Source organism: Ambystoma mexicanum, chromosome 5p (assembly GCF_040938575.1).
Source record: "Ambystoma mexicanum isolate Mex_15411 chromosome 5p, UKY_AmexF1_1, whole genome shotgun sequence".
In the NCBI taxonomy this organism is placed as follows: Eukaryota; Metazoa; Chordata; class Amphibia; order Caudata; family Ambystomatidae; genus Ambystoma; species Ambystoma mexicanum.
The window spans coordinates 207,608,091-207,628,992 of NC_090930.1; the positions used below are offsets into that span (position 1 = coordinate 207,608,091).

At 40.7% G+C, this 20,902-nt stretch overlaps 1 protein-coding gene across 1 annotated transcript in view; it reads left to right on the forward strand.

Moving 5' to 3' along the window:
• RAB39B (RAB39B, member RAS oncogene family) overlaps positions 1-20,493 on the forward strand; it is a 170,778-nt gene extending 150,285 nt beyond the window's left edge. The window contains exon 2 of the mRNA XM_069612637.1: positions 16,015-20,493. Coding sequence (XP_069468738.1) covers positions 16,015-16,441 — 427 coding nt within the window. The 3' untranslated portion in view covers positions 16,442-20,493. The remainder of the gene's footprint in view (positions 1-16,014) is intronic.
• Positions 20,494-20,902: the final 409 nt, after the last annotated feature.

Genomic DNA, 20,902 nt, shown 5'->3' on the forward strand with positions numbered 1-20,902 from the left:
CATGGATGACAGTGGGTGTATCCTGTTAGCCACATTTCTCCCCAGACCTCTTCATATTAGTTGGATTATACAAATATCCATGTTGATTTTTTTTGTTTTACTCTTTCCCTTCTGTTTCTCTCCTTCTTTGTTTTTACCACTTATGCAGATTGATCAATCCTTGTGTACTAGATTGCTAACAATTTTTTGGCTTATACTGTCATACCTATCTTTATCACAGCAAATAAATGTATAATTTTAGCTACTTTGACTAGCTTGCTGCCTTACCCTAATTCATGTCTTTAATATATAACCTCATGGAATGTTAAAGGGTTCTCACCTCAATAGAACTAAACCATTGATTGCCTGTATCCAAGAAACTCATCTTTCACAGGCTGAAGCTGCTAAACTCAAGCGTCTCTGGGTAGTTCAGGTTTATTCTAGTGCAGCCAATGGTAAGAAGAATGGTGGTTTCACTCTTATCAACAAGGCTTTCAAATGCAAAGTTATAGCAAATTAATCTGATGACATTGGTAGATGGGTATTAGTTAAACTGCTGGTAGAATCCATTGAATATACAATTCTGAAATTCTATGGTCCACCATCTCCAGACCCCTCCTTTTGGTTACAATTAAGAAACCATGTCCTCCAGTCCAATCCTGATAATATAATTATATGTGGAGATTTCAATGAAATTATGGATCCGTTCTTGGACAGGAAATCTAGTGTACATTTTAAGAATACCAGATCTCACACACAATTCACAAATTTTGTATCACAATTAGGAATTATTGATACTTGGCGTATAATTCACCCATCTGATGTGGATTTTACATTATTCTCTAAACCCCACAACTCCCTCTCGAGATTGGATTATATATTAATTTCCATATCCATGGCCAGTTCTCTTCTAGATGCTCGAATTGATTGTATTGCACTTTCAGACCATGCACCTGTCCATATTCAACTAATGTCAGCTCAAATTATCAGTAAATCCAACAGAAGGAGATTCAGCTCAACTCTCCTAAATGACTCAACAGCATAACAATTTCTTCTTGGAAAACAATAGTTTAGACAGGTCTGTTGACAATAATTGGGACTGCTATAAAAAAAATGGATAACTTACTCAAACAACTCAAATTCCTTGAATCTCTGTATATGCGTACTAATTCTGCATCTATTCTTAATGAAACTATTGAGGTTAAATTGCAATATAATAAAATTGTTACAAAATATTCATGTTCCTATCTCTTAAAATATAAAGCGAAAATATATGAATTCTCTAACAAATCTAGTAAGTCACTGACCTCATACCTGAAATTTAAAAAAGAATAAGCCAGAATGGCAGTTATCAGGGGCCAAACAGGAGAACCTTTTCGGATAAAGAAATTATGTCTTTTCTAAATTCTACCAGAAATAATACACATCTGAAACTCCTTCTAATAATACTCATGTTCAACAATTTCTTCGGCAAGTTCCTCATGATAGATACCCAAGTGCTAATCTACAATCATTGAATGCTCCAATCTTTCCTGGCGAACTTCACAGAGACCAGGACCTGGGACTTTAAAAAAGCTAAAGCCGCAGTTCCTGATGATTTTACCGTAGAATTCTTTGCCCACTTCAATAATCTATTGACTACTAAACTCAACAAACCTTTTACCTATTTTGTCAAAGAAAATAAGGCACAGTGCTCATTTTTAGAAGCCATGCTAATAGTCTTTCCTAAACTTAATAAAGACCCTGAACTACCCAAAACGATAGACCTATTTGCTTTTTTAACACAGATTGTAAGATTTGTTCAAAGTTGTTAGTGAATAGAATCCTTTCCTTTCTTCCTACTTTATTTAAAAGTGATCAGGAGGGATACGTCAATGGCAGATAATCCTCATCCAACATTACGTAATTTTTAAAAAACTTTAGGCAACATCACGGTTCCAGTGATCCTTGTGCAGCTGTAGCCCTTGATGCAGAGAAAGCATTCAATAGAGATGAATGGGACTACATTTCTGAGGCTCTCAAATGGCACCCCACTTTCACTTCATGATAGAAGTACTTTATTCCAACCTTAAAATGTTTTGTTAATGGACAATTGTCTGCATACTTCCCCTTATTTAGACACACTTGCCAAGGTTGTCCACTTTCGCCACTCCTTTTTATTTTATCCTTGGGACATTTCTTAGAAGCCATTAAAAAAATAGTGGTATACCTTTCTTAGAACCATTAGAAATAAGTGATATATCAGGGATTCAGTGTGGAGGAATACAGATTAAAACAGCGGCTTATGCTGATGACATATTACTGTTTATGAAAACCCAGATATTATTATACCTCACCTTATGGGCATTATTTCACTGTTCTCTTTAGCTTCTGGCGTAAGTTAAATGCAGACAAATCAGACATCTTACCCCTTAATATACATTGTACTAAACATCACATCCAAAATCTGGGCATGAGATGGTGTCCTAATGGCATCAAATATCTAGGTGTTCACATCTCAGCTTACATAAAAGACATTATCAAACAAAACGCTACAACTTTATTTTCAAAAATTAAAGCCCTAACCAATTCTTGGTCCCCCTCTTTACTTGGCCTGGTGGGGCAGACTAGAGTCTATTAAAATGATGATCTCCCCAATTATTCTGTACTCTCTCTATATGTTGCCAATTTCCTTTCCCTCTTCCTTTTTTGATTCCTGTTTACTTCAATTCCTAAAAAGAGACGCAGGATTTCCATATGCAAACTTAAAACATCACGTGTGTACGGTGGAGTAGGATTTCCTGACTTCAGGAAATACCACATGGCCTTTGCACTGAAGCAAATACAGTTATGGTTTACTCATGAACAATCTAATACAAATGTACCCCAATGTTTACACCTAGAGAGAGCAATGGTTTCCCCTCTAACCCTTGCTGATTGTTACCTCAACAAAAGGGAAAATAGATTCATAAATTCTATAAGCATTAAATTATCCGCTCGCCATCCTAGAACCTATCTATTCCCGTCTATTTCAAAAACATCTCAGTTTATTTCACCATATATCTGGTTTAATTGACTAATTATAATTTAATAAAAGGTCTATTTGTTGGAGGCCATGGCTCTCTCGTGGTATTAAACACCTTCACCAGTTATTTGTACAGTGTGCTCCAATTACCATGAATGAATTTTCTATCAGATTCCACTTTACGGCCTCTTGCTTGCAACAATATATGACTGTTATTGATGCGATTATGGAAAACTATGATACTCTGATATGTAAATCTACTGCTCCCAACTCCGAGAGACTGCATCATATATAAATTCCAATATATCTGCCTCATCGTTTTATAAAACATTTCAACAAGCCTCTTCCTCATAAGGTGTGTGGGATTGTAATCGTGCTTGGCAGCAAGATTGCACTCTACTGGATACTCAACTACACTGGTCTCATGTTGGGAATCATATCTCCAAAGTTACCACGTCTGCCAGTCTACTTCAGACTCTATACTTTTTTCATCATAGAGTTTTCATTACTCCTCTTCTACTTTTCAAATATGATGCTGCACAGAGTGATAGGTGTTGGAGCTGCCTTCATGCTCAGGGTACCTTTAAACATATGTTGATTGAATGCCATTTTGTGGAAAACATTTTGTTAAGTGTGTGGTATACCTTGAAGATTATTTTTAACTTCCAACATGACCTCAGTTTCTTTTCATGGGTAGTGCAATGTTACAAAAGGCCATAAATAAGAATGGTAGATACCTGTTTGATCTCCTTCTCTGAGTAGCCATCCAAACCATAACGTCTAATTGGAAGAACTTTGATCGACATCATTATAAAGTGTGGTGGAATACGATATGTAACATCAATAGATTGGAAATATGTAATGCCTCTAACCTGCATTTACTCTGTAGATACTAGTTGAAAGGGCAGTCTTGCCTGGATGTCCTAGCTACTACACCCTCCATCTAACTTGGAACTATTACATCAATAATCTGCATGTTGCTTTCATACAACTCTTCCCCCTTCCCTCCCCTGTGTACGTGTTTTGCTTAGTTTTTTTTTCAATGTGCATTATAGTCCTTCTCTTATTATTTCTTTTTCTTTCAACAAAAGGTTTCCGGTATATAGGTTCCATATTCTTACATGGCCTTTGTACACTCTCATCTCTCACCCATGATAGGTGATAGTTAAACTATAATTGTACTTTACAAAATTTCAGTGTAACTCATATTTGCCTTGTATATTTCTGTCTAAAATAAAACATTTCAAACTAAAAAAATAAAGGGTTTAATCTTGGGGCATTGTCACCAGATGCGAGCCATGGAGGTACCCACCCCACACCTACTCCAGCAAAGTGGGGAGAGCTTGGGGTGCATTTGTCTAGGGAAGGTACCAACAATAAAGATGTTTTCAGTGATTGTGGTGCATATAGATATTTTGGCTACTATTTCCCATATAGTATCCCATGATGTAAGTGAAATAGGGTTTCCTATTTCTTCCTCCCACCGTTCCATATGCCTCACTGTAGCATCCAGATCCTCCTGTGGTAATATTTTATATATTATAAAGATCTTCTGTAGCAATAAGTTAAAATATATCAACTTCTCAAAGGGTGGGAGATACTTAATGCCACCATTTCTAACATCAGGTTGGGATGTGCAGTGCCGCAATTGTATATATTGAAATCTCTTTGATTCAGGAAGGACGAGTGTTGTATTGCATTGCTCAAACATTAGGAGGATGCCATTTTCATATAGCTAGTTAAGCGTTTGGAATCCACCTTCCCTCCATTTTGTGAATCCATGAGATCCCAATTCCTGGTGTAATGTTAGGGTTTTGGAAAATTGGTGTCAAAGATGAGGGGTCAGAGGAAAGTTTATACTTGTGCACGGCCATGTCCCAGTAAGATAAGCTTATTGAAGTATAGTGTTGCATAGTATGCTTTGGCGGCTGGCTATTGGGTGATAGCCATGGGTGGGAGGATAAAAGAATGGCCAAGTCTGACTAGCCAACTCCTTCCATCTTTTATGTAGTTGCGTACACGTCAGGTCGAGTATCATCGAGATCTGTGCCGCTATCAAGTTGTCATGTATATTTGGCATTGCTATTCTGCCTTGTTGTTTGGTGCGGGTTAAAGCCTTCCTGGATACCCAAGGTTTTTTTTCTTGCCATATGAAATACCATATTTTATATTGCAGCTTTCTAGGCGACTTCGCTGCCACACACACTGGGAAGGCTTGGTATGCATATAATAGATGCAGAAGTAGGTTCATTTTGATTGCTGTGCATCTGCCAAACCATGACATTTTGACTTGTTTCCAGCAGTCAAGATCTTAGGATAGTTCTTGGAAAAGGCCAGGAAAACTATTCCGTAAAACAGCGTCATGTGGACGTTTGAGGAAGATTCCAAGGTATTTTATCTTCTCTCTCTCCCATTTGAAAGAGAATGATCATGCAAGAAAGTGGAGTGGGGCATCATTACGTCTAGGGTGGAGGATTTGGAGTAGTTAATAGCATAGCCTGAGACTTGCCTAAAGCAATCTATTTCTTTAACTATCATTGGCAGTGTAGATTGGGGGTTTGTCATCATAAAAATTATATCACCACCAGCAAATAAAGCAAGTTTGTGTGCGGTCTGGTCTGTTCCAATCCATGTCATTTGTGGATGGTGTCTTATTTTGTTAGCAAAGGGTTCAAGAGCTAAAGCGAACAACACTAGGGATAAGGGAAAACCTTTAAGCATTCCTCATTATATAGAGACTGGGTCCGAACGTCTTCTATTAATTCTAATAGATGTATGGAGTGGGCTAACATTTGCAAGGATTCATTTTATGAAGTTTGGCACAAGATTGCAAGCAGTGAGGACCTTGGACAAATGTGTTCAGCATATGCTGTCAAAAGATTTAATAGCATTCAGCGTTAATAGGGCTAGGGGTATTTTCTTTCTATTGCACCAGTCGACTACATCAATCACTCTGCAGATATAATCGTGAGTCTGGCTAGTATATGCCCCTGTGATGTTGGTGTGTGCCCCTTATGTCCCCTGTGATGCTGGTGTGTGCCCCCCCAACCCCACATGTCCCCCGTGATGCTGGTGTGTGCCCCCCCACACACCCATGTCCCCCGTGATGCTGGTGTGTTCCCCCATGGCCCCTGTGATGCTGGTGCATGCCCCCCACTCCCTCCATGTCCCCGTGACGCTGGTGTGTGCCACCCACCACCGTCCTCTGATAGTGCCCGCCTAATTGACTTTTGCATTTGTATGCTACTGCCACCCTGCAACATGGGGTTAGGCACCATGAATCTGCCGCCTAATTGACTTTTTCATTTGTATGCTTCGGCCGCCCTGCAACATGGGTTAGGCACCAAGTATCTGCCACCTAATTGACTTTTGCATTTGTATGATGCTGCCGCCCTGCAACCTGGGGTTAGGCACCATGTATCTACCGCCTAATTAACTTTTGCATTTGTATGCTGCTGCCACCCTGCAACATGGGGTCAGGCACCATGTATCTGCCACCTATTTTACTTTTGCATTTGTATGCTGCTGCCACCCTGCAACATGGGGTTAGGCACCATGTATCTGCCGCCTAATTGACTTTTGCACGTGTATGCTGCTGCTGTCCTGCTTCTGCGGGTTAGGCACCATTTATGTCTCCTGTAAGCACTTATGTAACTAAGTAAGCTTTCTGTAACAGCGCTGTGATGCCCAAGGGCTGTTTGTGCGCTTTATAAATGTAAAATAAATAAATATGCAGCCATCATAATTAAGGGTGGCCATGGGATGTTACAGTGAGGAATCTGTGAGGCCTTTGCCAGGCTTAGGTATGAGGGTGAGGATGGATCCTGCTATGGGTGGAGTTACGCCTTCTGTTGTTGGAAGATGGTTAAAGAGGCATGCTAATGAACCTACTAGCTGGCCAGAGAATGTTTTATAGAATGCTATGGAAAAGGCATCTGGGCCTGGGGATTTGCCCAAGGGGAGTGATAATATACCCTTTAAGACCTCCTCCGCTTCAATAGGACTTTCCTATTGCATTCCATCTTCTTCTGTAAGAATGGGGAGTGGCACCTTATCAAGATAAAGCTGTTGCTGTACAATAGCTAGATTCTTAGCTTTAAATAAGGAGGCATAATAATCTGAAAAGATCTTTAGCTTTGAGGGCTTATCGAATTTAACTTCTCCATTAGGGTCTTTTAGTTGTTGTATAGGATTCCTTGTTTGATGTCATCACAGTTTAAAGGCCAGCATTGTGATGGCCTTATTACTTTAGAATAGTAAAATTGCTTGGTACATAACAAGGTCTTTGTTGCTTCCTCAGTTAATAATGTCTCCAGCAACCCTGGAGCATCATGCATCTTGCGATAGACTTTTCATGACCCTGTTTGTTTGTGTTCCAGCTCTAAGGCTGTAATACAGGTTTCAAGCCCATTTATCTGAGAAGAGTAATAGTCTATGCTTTGTGGCTTCTAGTTTTATTAACTCACCCCTGAGTACCACCTTAAAGGCTTTCCATAATGATTCCAAAGAGACTTTCCCATTATTATTAAATTGGACATATTGGATAATATGCTAGTTAATTTTCTCAGTTAAGACTGGGTCCCTAATCTCATAAAAGCACCAGGTGGCAGTACTAGGTGCTTGGTCTTGATCTATGGAGATGGTCATGGTAATGGAGGCATGGTCTTTATGGACCTTATTTCCTATACTTGCCTCTTGAATTGAATGTATTGTGGACAGGGGAGTGGCTATTGTGATCATGTGAATAAAACGTGTAATGTTTGTCGCGCGGATGGAGGTGTCTCCAAGGATCAGCCCAAGTATCAGCCCATTATCTATTCTGCCTTGTGTATGGGTTTTCGAGGAATGATTGTAGACTGGGGGGGAAAAACGGTCCTTGGTTGGATCAGCCACAGTGTTAAAATCCTCTCCCTAATACAGTTCCACTTCTGCAAACTGGGTGATCATTGGGAAGAAGTGGTCGAAAAAGTCTGATAGGCGATCGTTAGGGCCGTAAACTGAAAAGAGAGTTATGGGGCCTCATTGCGACCCGGGCAGTAAGGGATTACTGGTACCGGTAAGGGCACCGGTACCAGTAATCCCTTACCGCCCTACTACGAGTTCCCTTTGCGGGTCCTCCCTTAACGCCTGGTTTTACCAGGCGTTAAGGACGGGACCCGCAAAGGGACTTTGGTGCTAATAACGGTACCACAATTTGCAGTACCGTTATTAGCGCCTTCCCCATTCCCATTGAGCCCTATGGGGGCTCAAATGGGAATGGGGAAGGGCCCTGATGAATGGGGAACTACCGCCCCGCCAACCTTGGAGTGGGGCGGTAATAGCTCCATTCATTAGGGCGGAGTCGGTATGGATTTGGAGGCAGCCATGGCGCTAATAGCGCCATGGTTACCTCCAAACTCCTAATGAGGCCCGATGGTCTTGCCTGCGAGTGTTCCAGAGAGGCCTATATAGCTCTCATCAGTTTCTTGGAGAACATGCCTTTTAGTAAAAGGTGTTTTCACATTGATTAATATTGCCACCCCCTCTGTGTGCAGCCGGCAGAGGCAAACAATTGAAGAGGGAATCTGAAAGAGTAAAGGCACCTTTCATCAGCCTTTTCAGATGAGTTTCCTGGAGCATTATGAAATCTGTGTCTTGATCAGCAAGCCTATGCATCAATGCTTTCCTCTTAACGGGAGAGTTAAGTCCCTGTGTATTAAGAGAGATTCTCTTAACAGACATAGGTGATGTTAATAGGTGATGTTAGAGTATCACGGTCTACTGCTATGCCCAATCCAAATATGGAAGCAAATGTTAGACCCTTCACCCTCAGTATAGATCCCATCTGTTCTCCATTAGCAAGTAGACTATTTCAAAATTGTCTCTCCTCATAATTCTCATCAGCGTTAGCGGTATTTGTGGTCTTAATTAGGACTCTCCTAATTGAAATGTAAGGTTTCAGTGTGTTTCGGGTATATCTCTCCATTCCCATGAAACTGTAACAATCAACCAAACTTTTAGAACATTCATGTAAAACAGAATTGTACTTAAACTTTGCTTAATTAAAAGTTCACATATTTGAGTTTCAGAGAACATTTCTACCCTTAACCACCCCTTGCCTCCTAAGGGTGTAGTATGCTGGGGGTATAACACCTATTGTGAGGGGAAATTGTTAATACTCTGATTTTGAGAGTAAACCGTTGCTCAATGGGGTTGAAAGATTCCCAGGCAGTCCTCAGCTGACCGATGGTGATGAATTATTTATAGTGTCGTGGATACTCTGCTCAGCTCATCTTCCTGCTGTGCCTCCAAGGCCCTGCGCTGATGCTGTCATCTCTTATCGGGCCCTGTTCGTCTGCGTGTACAATTTGGCCAGGTAGATGTGAAAGTGGAGTGTCTCTGCGGGGGTGTCTGCTTTCCGCACTGCTATTTGCCCTTCTGATGGAGCCGTTGGCCAGTATTCTGAACATATTGATAGTGGCTGCAATTTTGCACACAGAATGTGTTAATCTCCCTTTATGCAGAGGATCTACTGTTATACATATTCAACCCAATATTGCTCCATAAATAGATGAAACTACTGACCTCGGCAACTACTCAGGGCTTTGTATAAGCTGGACCAAATGTGAGCTGCTTCATCTGACCCCTGGTACAATGAGAACAGGCGATATTTGGCGATTTAGATGGTGTCCCCAAGAAGCCACATTTCTCAGAGTTAAATTATCAAGAGACATGAAGTTATTATATTAAAGCAACTTTTTGCGAATGTATACGTTTTGGCCATGGCACAATTTTTCGCAGTCAAATTGACCATGGTCAATTCTGCCGGGAAGCCAATTTTGCTGCAGCCAATGCCGCCCTAATTAAAAGACCCTACCCACCCCGACAAAAAAAAAACACCCACCCCATACTTACCTTTCCGCCCTCTATGCATGTTGTTACCATACAGCGTTGGATCCGTCTCTCCTAAGCGGGTCGGATCCGATGCACCAGGGTCTGCTTTTTTTTTCTTTCTTTTTTTTTTGTTCCCCCATCTCCAGACCTCCAGAAGTGGGGGGACACCCCTTCTACCCCCAAAGACAATCACTACCAAACATGGGGAGCGGGGGACACCCCCACAACTGCGGCTCCTCGTGTTTGGTAGTGATTACCCAAATGGTACTGGCCAAATTCTGCCAGTTGTACCATAAGGTCAATTTGAAACAACCAATTTGGGTAATACCCTTTTTGATAGTACTTACCTAATGGAAAAGAAAGAAGATACATGGGTGAAATTGCCAATCTTAGTGCTTGCTAGAATCTCCCACATTAAAATGGTATACCTGCCAAAACTACTATATGTATTTATAAGTATCCCAATCAGTATCCCTCTCAGAAACGGAACTTATTGTTAATAAGGCTGATTTGGAAGGACAGAGCACTTAGCGTTGCTTGGGAATTATTGACACTCTCATAAGAAGATGGTGTATTGTCGGTACAAGATTATGGTACCTACCATCTAATATCCCAAATATGCCATATGGTTGCATGGTACAGTCATACATTACATGCACAGTATGAAGCACTTCAGAGAGCCATTATAGCTCATATTAAGTTAACTTTAGCACTTTCTGCTATATAGTCCACAGCCTGAGATTCCATTAATATGGTTCATGTGGGAATCCATACCCTACTCTGGCTGTTTAAGAAATACAACTATTCCCCGCCCTTCCCTATGCTACTGGAAAAAATGTGGAGGGTAACATCTATCTTTGACAAAGGGACATGTAAGGAACTGGCTAAGTTGGGTATTGTTAGACTGGTTGATTTATTCAGGGATGGTAAGTGCATCAAGGCAGAGATGTTTAAAGGCATGGGAGGACATCACAGAGGCAAACAATTATGTACTATAAACCAAACAATGAATTGAGGGTGAGCCTCCCAGCCTTTACTGAATCACATTCTGAAGACCTTCTGTTGAACTATATTAGCACAGCCATCTCGCAGAAAAAGTGGTATTACTTATGTATAGAATGGTCACAAATTGGAGATTAGGCACTCTATTATTAAATGAGTGTCAATGCTAGGAACACCAATCGAAGATGATAAATGGGCATATATCCCAGGACCAAATAGACTATCAAACATTTTGTTTGAAGTGATCCGGAAGAATGGGCCACAACACTCAACATTTTGTTTGAGAGTGTGGTGAGTTTTGATAATTTCCCCAGCTCATGGTCTCTGGCGCACATTGTTCCCATTTATAAGTGGGGCGCCAGAACAAGCCCTGTAAATGATCAACAATCGCTGTTCTAGATGCGGACAGCAAGATTTGTGCCTCAATCTTTTCTGATCTGGTGACCTGGGCCCTAGAGGTGGGCTGATTGGAGAAATGGCAAATTGGATTCTGTGCCAACTCGGGAACTTCATTGAATGGCTTGATAGTTAAAACTGTCCAGCATTTGGCATGGGATGGGAAGTTTCGGGATGAGGCTCAGGAGGATAGTTCAAGGGCAACGCGCTCATCTTAGAAGCAAGACGACGTGGAACAACACAGGTTCGATCCCCAGGTCTGCACTTAGAAACCTCTCGGTATTAAGCGTGTTATAAATAACCAATTACAGGTATAAATAAGTCTTCATTGCCTCTATTGATTTAGCTGCAGCATTTGATGCTTTGAATCACAATTATTTATGGTCTAAACTCGACCAGTGGGGTGTTCTCGGGAACCCTTTGAGGCTTATAATTGTCCTGTATTCACAGTGCAACCTTCAAGTTCGCTTAAACCATCAAGGTGCTCTCTCACATACGATTCCCACGTTTCGTGGTGTCAGGCAGGGCTGTGTTATCACACCCTGCCTGTTTAATCTTTACCTATCAGACATAGGGGATCATATAAAAACTACTGCTGAATTTATTTCTCTGAGCATCCATCAATTAAGACCCATATGGTTGTCCTACGCGGATGACTTTCTTATTTTTGATTGTACTCTGGCAAGAGTGGTTGAAGGTGAACCCTGCCATTGATTAATCAACTGCAGAGGGTAGACCTTCGTTGTAGTAGGTATACACTGAAACCGAGTTTCAAATATTATGAAGGAAAAATCGTCCCCAAAATCCTATATGGCACGGCCATTTATCCTATTCTACTATGCGTGTTGCCCACTCTGGAGGCCTTCATCTGGAGGAGGGTCTTGGGCACGTTCCCAATTCTGTTCCAATCCACGCAATCCGATATGAGCTAGGCATTACGTCTCTGATGGCGAGGGCAGAGCGGAAAAATTCTCTCTCTGATGAGAAAGATTCTTTATCTATTGGTAGGTTTGCTTTTTGAGGACTTTAAGATAATTGTTGAAATGTGATCATGCAAGTGGTTGAAGGTGGCATGTGATTATTGCAGTGTCTGTGTGAGAATTGTAGCTCTGTGATGAGCTGAGGGATAACCTTTGTAGGGTTAAGAAACATTTTATTTGAATGTGATCGGTCGTGTACGGTTGAAAATGTACACGCATACCCGTCAATGTCCCATTTACATGGGGACCATAAGGAATTGGGAACCTTGGTCCCATTTCTGGCAATCTATCCAGCAAAGCATATAAGGCTGGCATTTCTTCACTTTCGTTTAAATTTATATCTGACCAAACAAATAATGATTACATTTGGTAAGCTAGAACAGGAGAAAAAGGGATGTTGCTACTGTAAGTGTGATACATAGTGTGAAAGAAACCCTTAAACATTTACTCGTTGTTTGCCCTGAAATTAGACGTTTGCGGTGGAATCATCTAAAAAAAAAATTGCAATCCCCTGAGTTAGGAGATGAGGAACATGTATGGTCGTTATGTCTGTCGGGTCACACTACATCTACAGTCATTTCTGTTAGTAACTTCCTTAAAGGTTTGAGGTTGGAAGTGTATTGTGTGCATTCATCATCGGGGTAAAGTGGAAGAGTATGGTCTCTTTAGAAACTAGATCTTGGTACAGTATAAGTCTGACTAATGTAATGTTGACTCTTATAATTTTGTCGATGACGAATTAAATTGATTTGTGGATTTTTTTGTTCAGATTGAATGACAGATTGTATTTTTTAATCCTTTTTTTAACTATTAATTTTATCTGCTATAGAAGTGTATGTTTGATGCTTATAATGTAGTTGCGATGTTTTTATTATTTGCGATTTATATATTTCTTAAAAGTAAATTTTTGAACTATAAAACAATTTTTAAAAAATCAAAAGAAATGGCCATATATTTGAAAACAGAGAAAGAGAGTGTAGATGAATGATAGACATACTGCAATTAAACTTCACACACACAACATATTATACCCCTAAGAAAGTTCACAAATGTAACTCTACGGTATCAGGAGTGGGCCTCAGGCATAAACAAACAGATGCATATTTTGTGCATAAAGCATGGTCCTGTCTGAGCGTTACATTATATTGGAAGAAGGTAATTACCAAGCTTGAAGAAATAATTGAAAATGACTTCCCATTTAATACGATTTAATATTTATTATGGTTTGTCTATGACTTCCCTAAAAGAATGTGCAGATTCCTAGGCCTGGCCTTGCTACTTGCCATGCACCAAGTAGCCACCAATAGGTGGGCTCTGTCAGTACCTTCCACTGACAACTGGCTTGGAGACTTAATTTGTTGCACCACGCATGAGGATACGTACAGGGAACTGGCTGCCACAGGTTCACGCCCTAAAGATTACTGGTCGTTTTTTTTTAAAATATGTCCTTAAACAAGAAAGATGTGGTATCTTTAACTCAACATGGTGAGAAGATCCAAAACACTGCTGATAATGTACACTGGCGCCTGAGTGAATGTCCTAACATTAATTTCTTATGCAACACAAATCTAACACGATGATAAGTGGAGTAATGGAGACATATTTTTGGTCCCGTTATTACCTTCACACACGGCTAATACACATCTCATATCGCCCTCTAATATGGTAAGGATAGCATGAAGACGGAGCGGACTATATACACATGAAGGATGTTAAGCAATAGATTTATTTTTCCCTTTGGATATATGATCCTAATGTTGTTTTACATCACTGCTAAATACTATTTATGCTTTAATGTTATAATGAAATGAAAACCTAAATAAATTATTTAAAAAACAAGGCATAAGGAGAAGTACACGACAAAGGAACCTGATTGCAAGGGATCAATACAAGGAAGTGGGGAGACAACAACAAAGGAGAGGGTGGGCAGGCATTTGGTAGCACAGGATCTACAGGCACCCTAGGGAGGAAACAGTGGGGAGCAGATTGTCTAATCTCAGGTTAGGTGCTGGAACCTCTTATTTATTTATTTATTTATTTATTTGGATTTGTAGAGCGCACATCAGCCCGGGGGCTTCGTGGCGCTAGTTACAGACATATCTTAGTTGCATATACATGAGCGATATATAATTTACAGGAGCAAGTATGAGAATTGTACATATTTACAGTGCAGTATATTTCTAAAGTTAGCGAGTGTGACAAGTTATTGTGCAAGGAAGGAGGTCTTCAGTTTTCTACGAAAAATCGGGAGTGAGTTCTCCGCTCTAATGTCAGCAGGTAGAGCGTTCCAGGACTAGGCAGCAATGTAGGGGAAGCTTAGGCCACCGGCTTTGGCTTTATTGATGCGTGGGATACCGAGTAGGTTGGTGTATAGCGTCCTGGTGGGACGTGAGGAAGAGGGTTTGGAGATGGTCTCTGATAGGTAGGTCGGGCGGAAAGAGAGAGGCATTTGTGTGTGAGAGTGAGGATTTTGAGTGTGATTCGCTCTTTAACCGGGAGCCATTGGGCTGAGTGTGTGGTGTGGGTGATGTGCTCTCTTCTTGGGATGCTAAGAGCGGCCCGGAGAGCATTATTCTGTGTGACTTGTAGTCTGTTTAGGTTTTTTGCCAATGTGCCTGCTAGGAGGGCATTGCAGTAGTCCAGTTTGGCTCCAATGGTTGCTCTGGCTATTGTAAGGCAATTAGGTTTAGAGAGGTATGGCTTAATGGCGTTTATAAGTTTGGTAGTGTGCGCAGATGAGGAAGTGATTGCGCTGACTTGTCTGGTCATAGATAGTGAGGAGTCTAGGTATACCCCCAGTGTTTTGACAGCTGCAGATACGGGCATGATGGAGTTGTCAATGGAAAAGTTGCCGTACAGTTTGTCCAGTTTGTCTAGGGTGCTCTGTTGTCCTAGTATCATGATTTCAGTCTTGTCTCCATTAAGGCAGAGGCCATTGACTGCCATCCAAGCCTGAATGATGGAGTAGATAGACTGAAGTGCCTTGGCGTCTTCGTGGTATGAGCCTGAGAGAGGTAGAAGTACTTGTGTGTCGTCCGCGTAGTTCGTGTATGTGATGCCATGTGAGTCAAGCTTGTCAAAGAGGGGCTTAGTGAACAGGTTGTAAAGTGTGGGTGCAGTGCAGTATCCTTGAGGGACCCCGCAATAGATTGTTGTCGGTGTGGCGTTAGCAGTGTCCGAGAAGACTTTCATGGCTCTACCCTCGAGGCAGGAAGTGATCCAGCGAGCTGATTCTTTAGAGAAATTGGCTGAGTGTGTGAGGTGAGGGTCTTGTGATCAACCAGATCGAATGCAGCTTAGAGATCTAGGAGGAGCAGTAGGGCTGGCTTTCCCTTATCCATGATTTGGGTAATCTGATTCTTCAGATCCACCAGGGCTGTTTCGGTGCCGTGTCCTTTTCGGAAGCCTGATTGCCTAGTCCCAAGGATGGGATGGGTTTCCAGAAAGTGTTGGATTTGGCAATGTGCAGCTTTGTCCAATAATTTCAGGAGGAATGGCACTGTGGTTATTGGTCTGTGGTTGTTGGGTTGTAGCGGGTCGAGGGTGTTTTTTTTTAGGAGGGGGCAGACCCATGCCCCTTTGAGGCTGGCTGGGATAGTGCCTGATCTAAAGCACGCATTGATGAATGCCATCTTGTTACTTGCTTAAAGAATGTATTAGGCAGCATTCTTCTTTGAAATGGTGGTATACATTAGTGTATTGCATTGCAACTGTATATGTAATATTCTCATTGTCCTGCTTACCTCAGTATCCTTTAATATGTACAATTTATTTTTGCAGGTCTATAACCCGGGCCTACTACAGAAATTCAGTAGGTGGACTCCTCCTCTTTGACATCACAAACCGCAGATCTTTCCAGAATGTCCACGAGTGGCTGGAAGAGGCCAAAGTTCATGTCCAACCCTATCAGATTGTTTTTGTCTTGGTGGGTCACAAGTGTGACCTTGACACACAACGGCAAGTAACCAGACACGAAGCGGAAAAACTGGCTGCAGCATACGGGATGAAGTATATTGAGACATCGGCCCGGGATGCCATTAACGTGGAGAAGGCCTTCACTGAACTGACCCGAGATATATACGAACTTGTTAGGAAGGGAGACATTGGTATCCAGGAAGGTTGGGAAGGGGTAAAGAGTGGATTTGTACCAAATGTAGTGCACTCCTCAGAAGAGGTTGTCAAATCGGATAGGAGATGCCTATGCTAAGGAATGAGAAGAAAATGTCAATATGAACGTCACTAACAAAACACACTCCCACTCAACTCCAGGTGACGGTAAGTTGCGTAGTACTGGTAGGAGGAACTGTAAGCCTTTTCCAGATACAAGAAGACCAGAACTGATGGTACAGATTTTAAAAAATCAGAAAAAGCACGAAGGTGAGGGAATGTTTAGGAATACAAACAAGGTTGAAATGGCGCATGTTTATGTTGTAGCAGAGTGGTGCAATGGGAACGGAGCAAAAAAAAGTGGGACTGTCCGGCTTTAATTCTATAGTGCGTGTTGAGGCCGCAGTACAATGGTTATCTTGCAGTACGTGTTAATAGAATCTTGGATCACAGGCGGCTTCTGTGTGTTACTTGGAAGCTACACTCTAGCACTGCTAAGCATTAGATATGAAGCTGTATTTGTAATTCCAGTGACATGTATGTTCATTGCCAGGTCAGATGTTGGCCTGCATAAGACTTCTATTTCTTTGGTCTCAACATTTTCCAAAGTGTAGTGCTACTGGTACAGCCAAACTTACAGAACTATTTGTTTTTATTGGTAACCCATGAAACTAATAAAGTACCGAGTAAAACAAATATTTGAAAAATAAATAGACTTTTCTATTCCCTCGTAGTTCGTTAAGACTTTAACCCGGCAGATATTTGTTTTGTATAAGACTCACATTGTCATATAGGGACGCCAATGATTTGCAAAATTGCAATACAGGAGGGAGATTACAGCGGGAGTTTAGGGTTTGAACTGGTACGTAGACATTAAAAAAAGAACAAGTTATCAAAGATCTTTTTCGGTTGCATAGTTGCTGAAAACATAAATATGATTAATGATAGCGGGCATGCAACTGCAGTTAATCACAACCAAATTCTCTTGGATCAATTGCAGATACAATCTAAAAGCTGTTGTTTTCCCCAATTACTTCTTATATGCCCTGCAACCCTTCAGTTTGTTGCAATCATTCATAGTTGACCATAATACTGAACTGGACTGGATCACAGCTTCTGTTTTAACAACCTCTCATAAACCATCTTAACGACTAAAAGTTTCTAGTGGAATGTGGGGGGGGGGGTGACCACTTTTTTTTTCTTAACGGTGGGAATTAGGGGGGCCTTATTAGATGTCTGAGATTCTTAAATTATGTTTGTTACAAGGGACTGGAGGATACATAAAAGCAGTCCACTTTGAGGCGTGCACTCTGTGGACAGATTTGATGTCTACTTATGCAGTAAATTGGTTGCAAATTAATCTGTTGGTCCCTTATTACCATTAAATGCGAAATTAAATTACATACTTCATCCGAAAAGGCAAAATGCTAGTTAACTTACAAAAGTAGTGTGGTCACGGTAATTTGCGGCTCATTATAAAAAGACAGCAAAAGCTAAAGCCTCAGTGGACTGCAAAACATGAATTCATTACCGAGATTAGGCTGAAGCAATATTGTGCACCCTTTTTGCAAGACCTCTGGCACACTTGAAGTAAAAGTATCTTGGCCCTTCTTCAGTTTATCCAGGCTCAGATGCTATATAGCACCTGATACTTATACTGTAAGAAGCCTTCAGAAAGGCACTGGCAGGAAACTAGTTGAACATTGCAGCAATGTAGTTAAATGTAAGCCACTTCACCTTCTTTAGAGAATACATTAATTTAGAATATTGAGTCAGATGTGAGTTCTAATAAAAGCAGCAGCCAAATAAGTAGAAACAATAGCCTGGCCTTATTTCCCTATGAATTATACCGGGCTCAACGGTGCCCTAAGCAGCGACGGCAGCTCTAAGTCATGTCATAGCATTCACGTATAGTTTACGTGAAAGCTTGGAGTATCAAAGCTCTGCAAAAAGGGTTGGGTGCATGCTTTGAAAGCGGAATCCGGTTTTGACTGCCAACCATTGGGTTGTTACATTCAACAGGTGGTTCAACCAAACCAAGCGTGGGGATTGGCCAGGAAAGTTGTCGTGACGCAAATGTTATTGAGCATTCTTGAGCAGGTGTGGATTAATGTGGTGTAGTTCTCAAAACTCCTCTCCATGTTCCGTGCCCTTCAGCCATGTTTATGGGCTCTTGGCAACTTTGATTGTCTTAATTAAAAGTGGTGGCCCAATGTGTGCTAGGGCGGGTACCAACTAATCGGCAGAGGTTCCACGGAATGTTATGCATGGGCTAAATATAAAGAAGAGCACAGATGCTAACACTATGTTAGACTTTTTGGTGAGCCTTTAGACAAACAAAAAGCTTAAACATTAGTCCATTCTGTAGTTTGTGCCGATTCCTTGTCACAAAAATCATGGCTATTACTTCCCCAAGCCAACAGCACCAATGTGATTGCCTTCAGAAGCATTAGAAGCAATTTGGACTTTGAGCCTGTGACTTTCAGATCTCAGGAGTTGACCCACCACCTCTAACCATCTTCTCCATACGCTAGGTGACCCTTCTCTTTTAGGAGAGGGTAAGTTTGTTAGATGAGAATTACATATACATTTGCTGACTCTCTATCCCATGACACCCTGGAAAGAGTTGAGTGTACAGCGCTGATGCCAGGCGAAACTACTTTGCATATTGTCACAGAAGATCAGCTTCTCCTTCTAGCTTTACTCCTCCGTCCATTAGAACTCCTTGTTACCAAAGCCATGATCCGCATTTCGGATGCAAAAGAACAAAGGGCCACCTAATGTGGATTCCATTGTGATGTTCTTCATTTTTGCTGTCAACCTCCACACTCACCGTGTGTTTCATTTCTCTTTGCATTGGATCAGAAACAATGATTAGTCTTAAATGCAAATGTGCAGGTATATAAAAGCAATGCATACTTACAAATGTACAACTGATTCAGGATGCTCTGTGCAGTGCAAATTGTGCTTCTTTTGCAAAACAAATAAAGATATGTTATGGCTGTCACATTTTTAAACACAGTGGGCGATTTCTAATCCCGGCATATTTCTTAGACCATATTCCAAAATTATGAAAAACCAGAAGTAAACATACTACATACAGTACATCTGATTTTATGTTCCCCACCAAGGGAAATCTGTAATAAGTCATTAGAAATGTTCCATGAGTAAAGCTCTCGTGTTAATATAATGCTTATAAACAACAAAACTCAAAGAGCTGTTTTGATGTAAGTAAAGTTAATGAACAATGCTAACTTTTAGGGTACAGACCACATTATAAATCTGCATGTTGGTTCTGAATTTTGCTGACTCTCCAGAATATAAAATATACTGTACTTGTTTCCTCAATTTTTGTTATGCGCTGTAATAAAATATGAACAATATACTGTTATTTAGCTGGATGTGAATGAAGAACATGCTTGTATATTTGCAACAAACTGGCTAATAAGTAATTTGTGAAATACAAAACTTAGGTGCGCTTGTGAGTTTGTTTTCCGTTTTCCATCAGTGACCTTTTAACTGGCGGTTCCACCAGGAATCTGCACATTTTAGAGGAGTTTTAATAATAAAATCTTCATCTGGTACAATGAGGACCGCAGCATTTTGGAAGTGACAAAGGATCATTTTATTGTCTGATGGAATTTTTCTTAACAGTGTAGTAAGTTATCTTCTGTTGTGATGGCGGTACAGTGTCACATGCTTTATCCCTGATTAGCAGTGGAAAATGTAAAAAAAATAAAAACGAATTTAAAAGATTTATTTTATTTAATAGTGTAAGTAAAGCATTCATGCTCACACGTCTCTAAATGCTTTGTATAGGTGTACACTCTGTATTAAAGAGGCTAGATGGACAACCTTTGTTCCAACAATGGCTGCAGAATCATAGCTGCCTACAGAGATTAAGATGAGCATGGGGTAGCCCTAAAAAAATTGTGTTTCTAGAAACTATTTTTGTGCAATTTCCTCCCTCTTATAAGATCAATATGTGAGCAATTGCACTTGCTAGTTCCAAAGAGATTGTGATGTATACTGTAACATAATCAGGACTTATTTTAATTCAATCCCTTCCTGCATAAAAAACACAGACTGGTTTGTTTTTAAACATGTTACATTTTGTTTGCGAATGTCACATAATAAAGATTGATTAATTAATTCTTGTCTCTAAAAATTTCACCCAGAATTCCGTTCACGGTGGAGACAATAGTACATGTTTTAAAGACAAAGTATGTGTTGCTTTTGTACAATATCAACAATACAGAATTAGGATTAAAGCAGCTTTGTATCCGTAAATTCTTCCAATGGTCAGAGTCTGTCTGGTAACTAATTACTCATCATTGATTTCCCTCTATGGCATTTTCAATTTTTAAAAGAGGCTGATTACATTTGAATATTGCTTTTGAAACAAGTACTGTTCTTTTTTGTCTCGACAACCTCAGGGGGGATTTCAACCTGAATTTTCCCAATGGAAAGGAGTTTGCCATTTGTGGAAAGCATTGTGAGGAAGTGGATTTTAAGATGTGTTTTCAAACAAGGGAATCAACACAGATTATAAGCGGAGTGC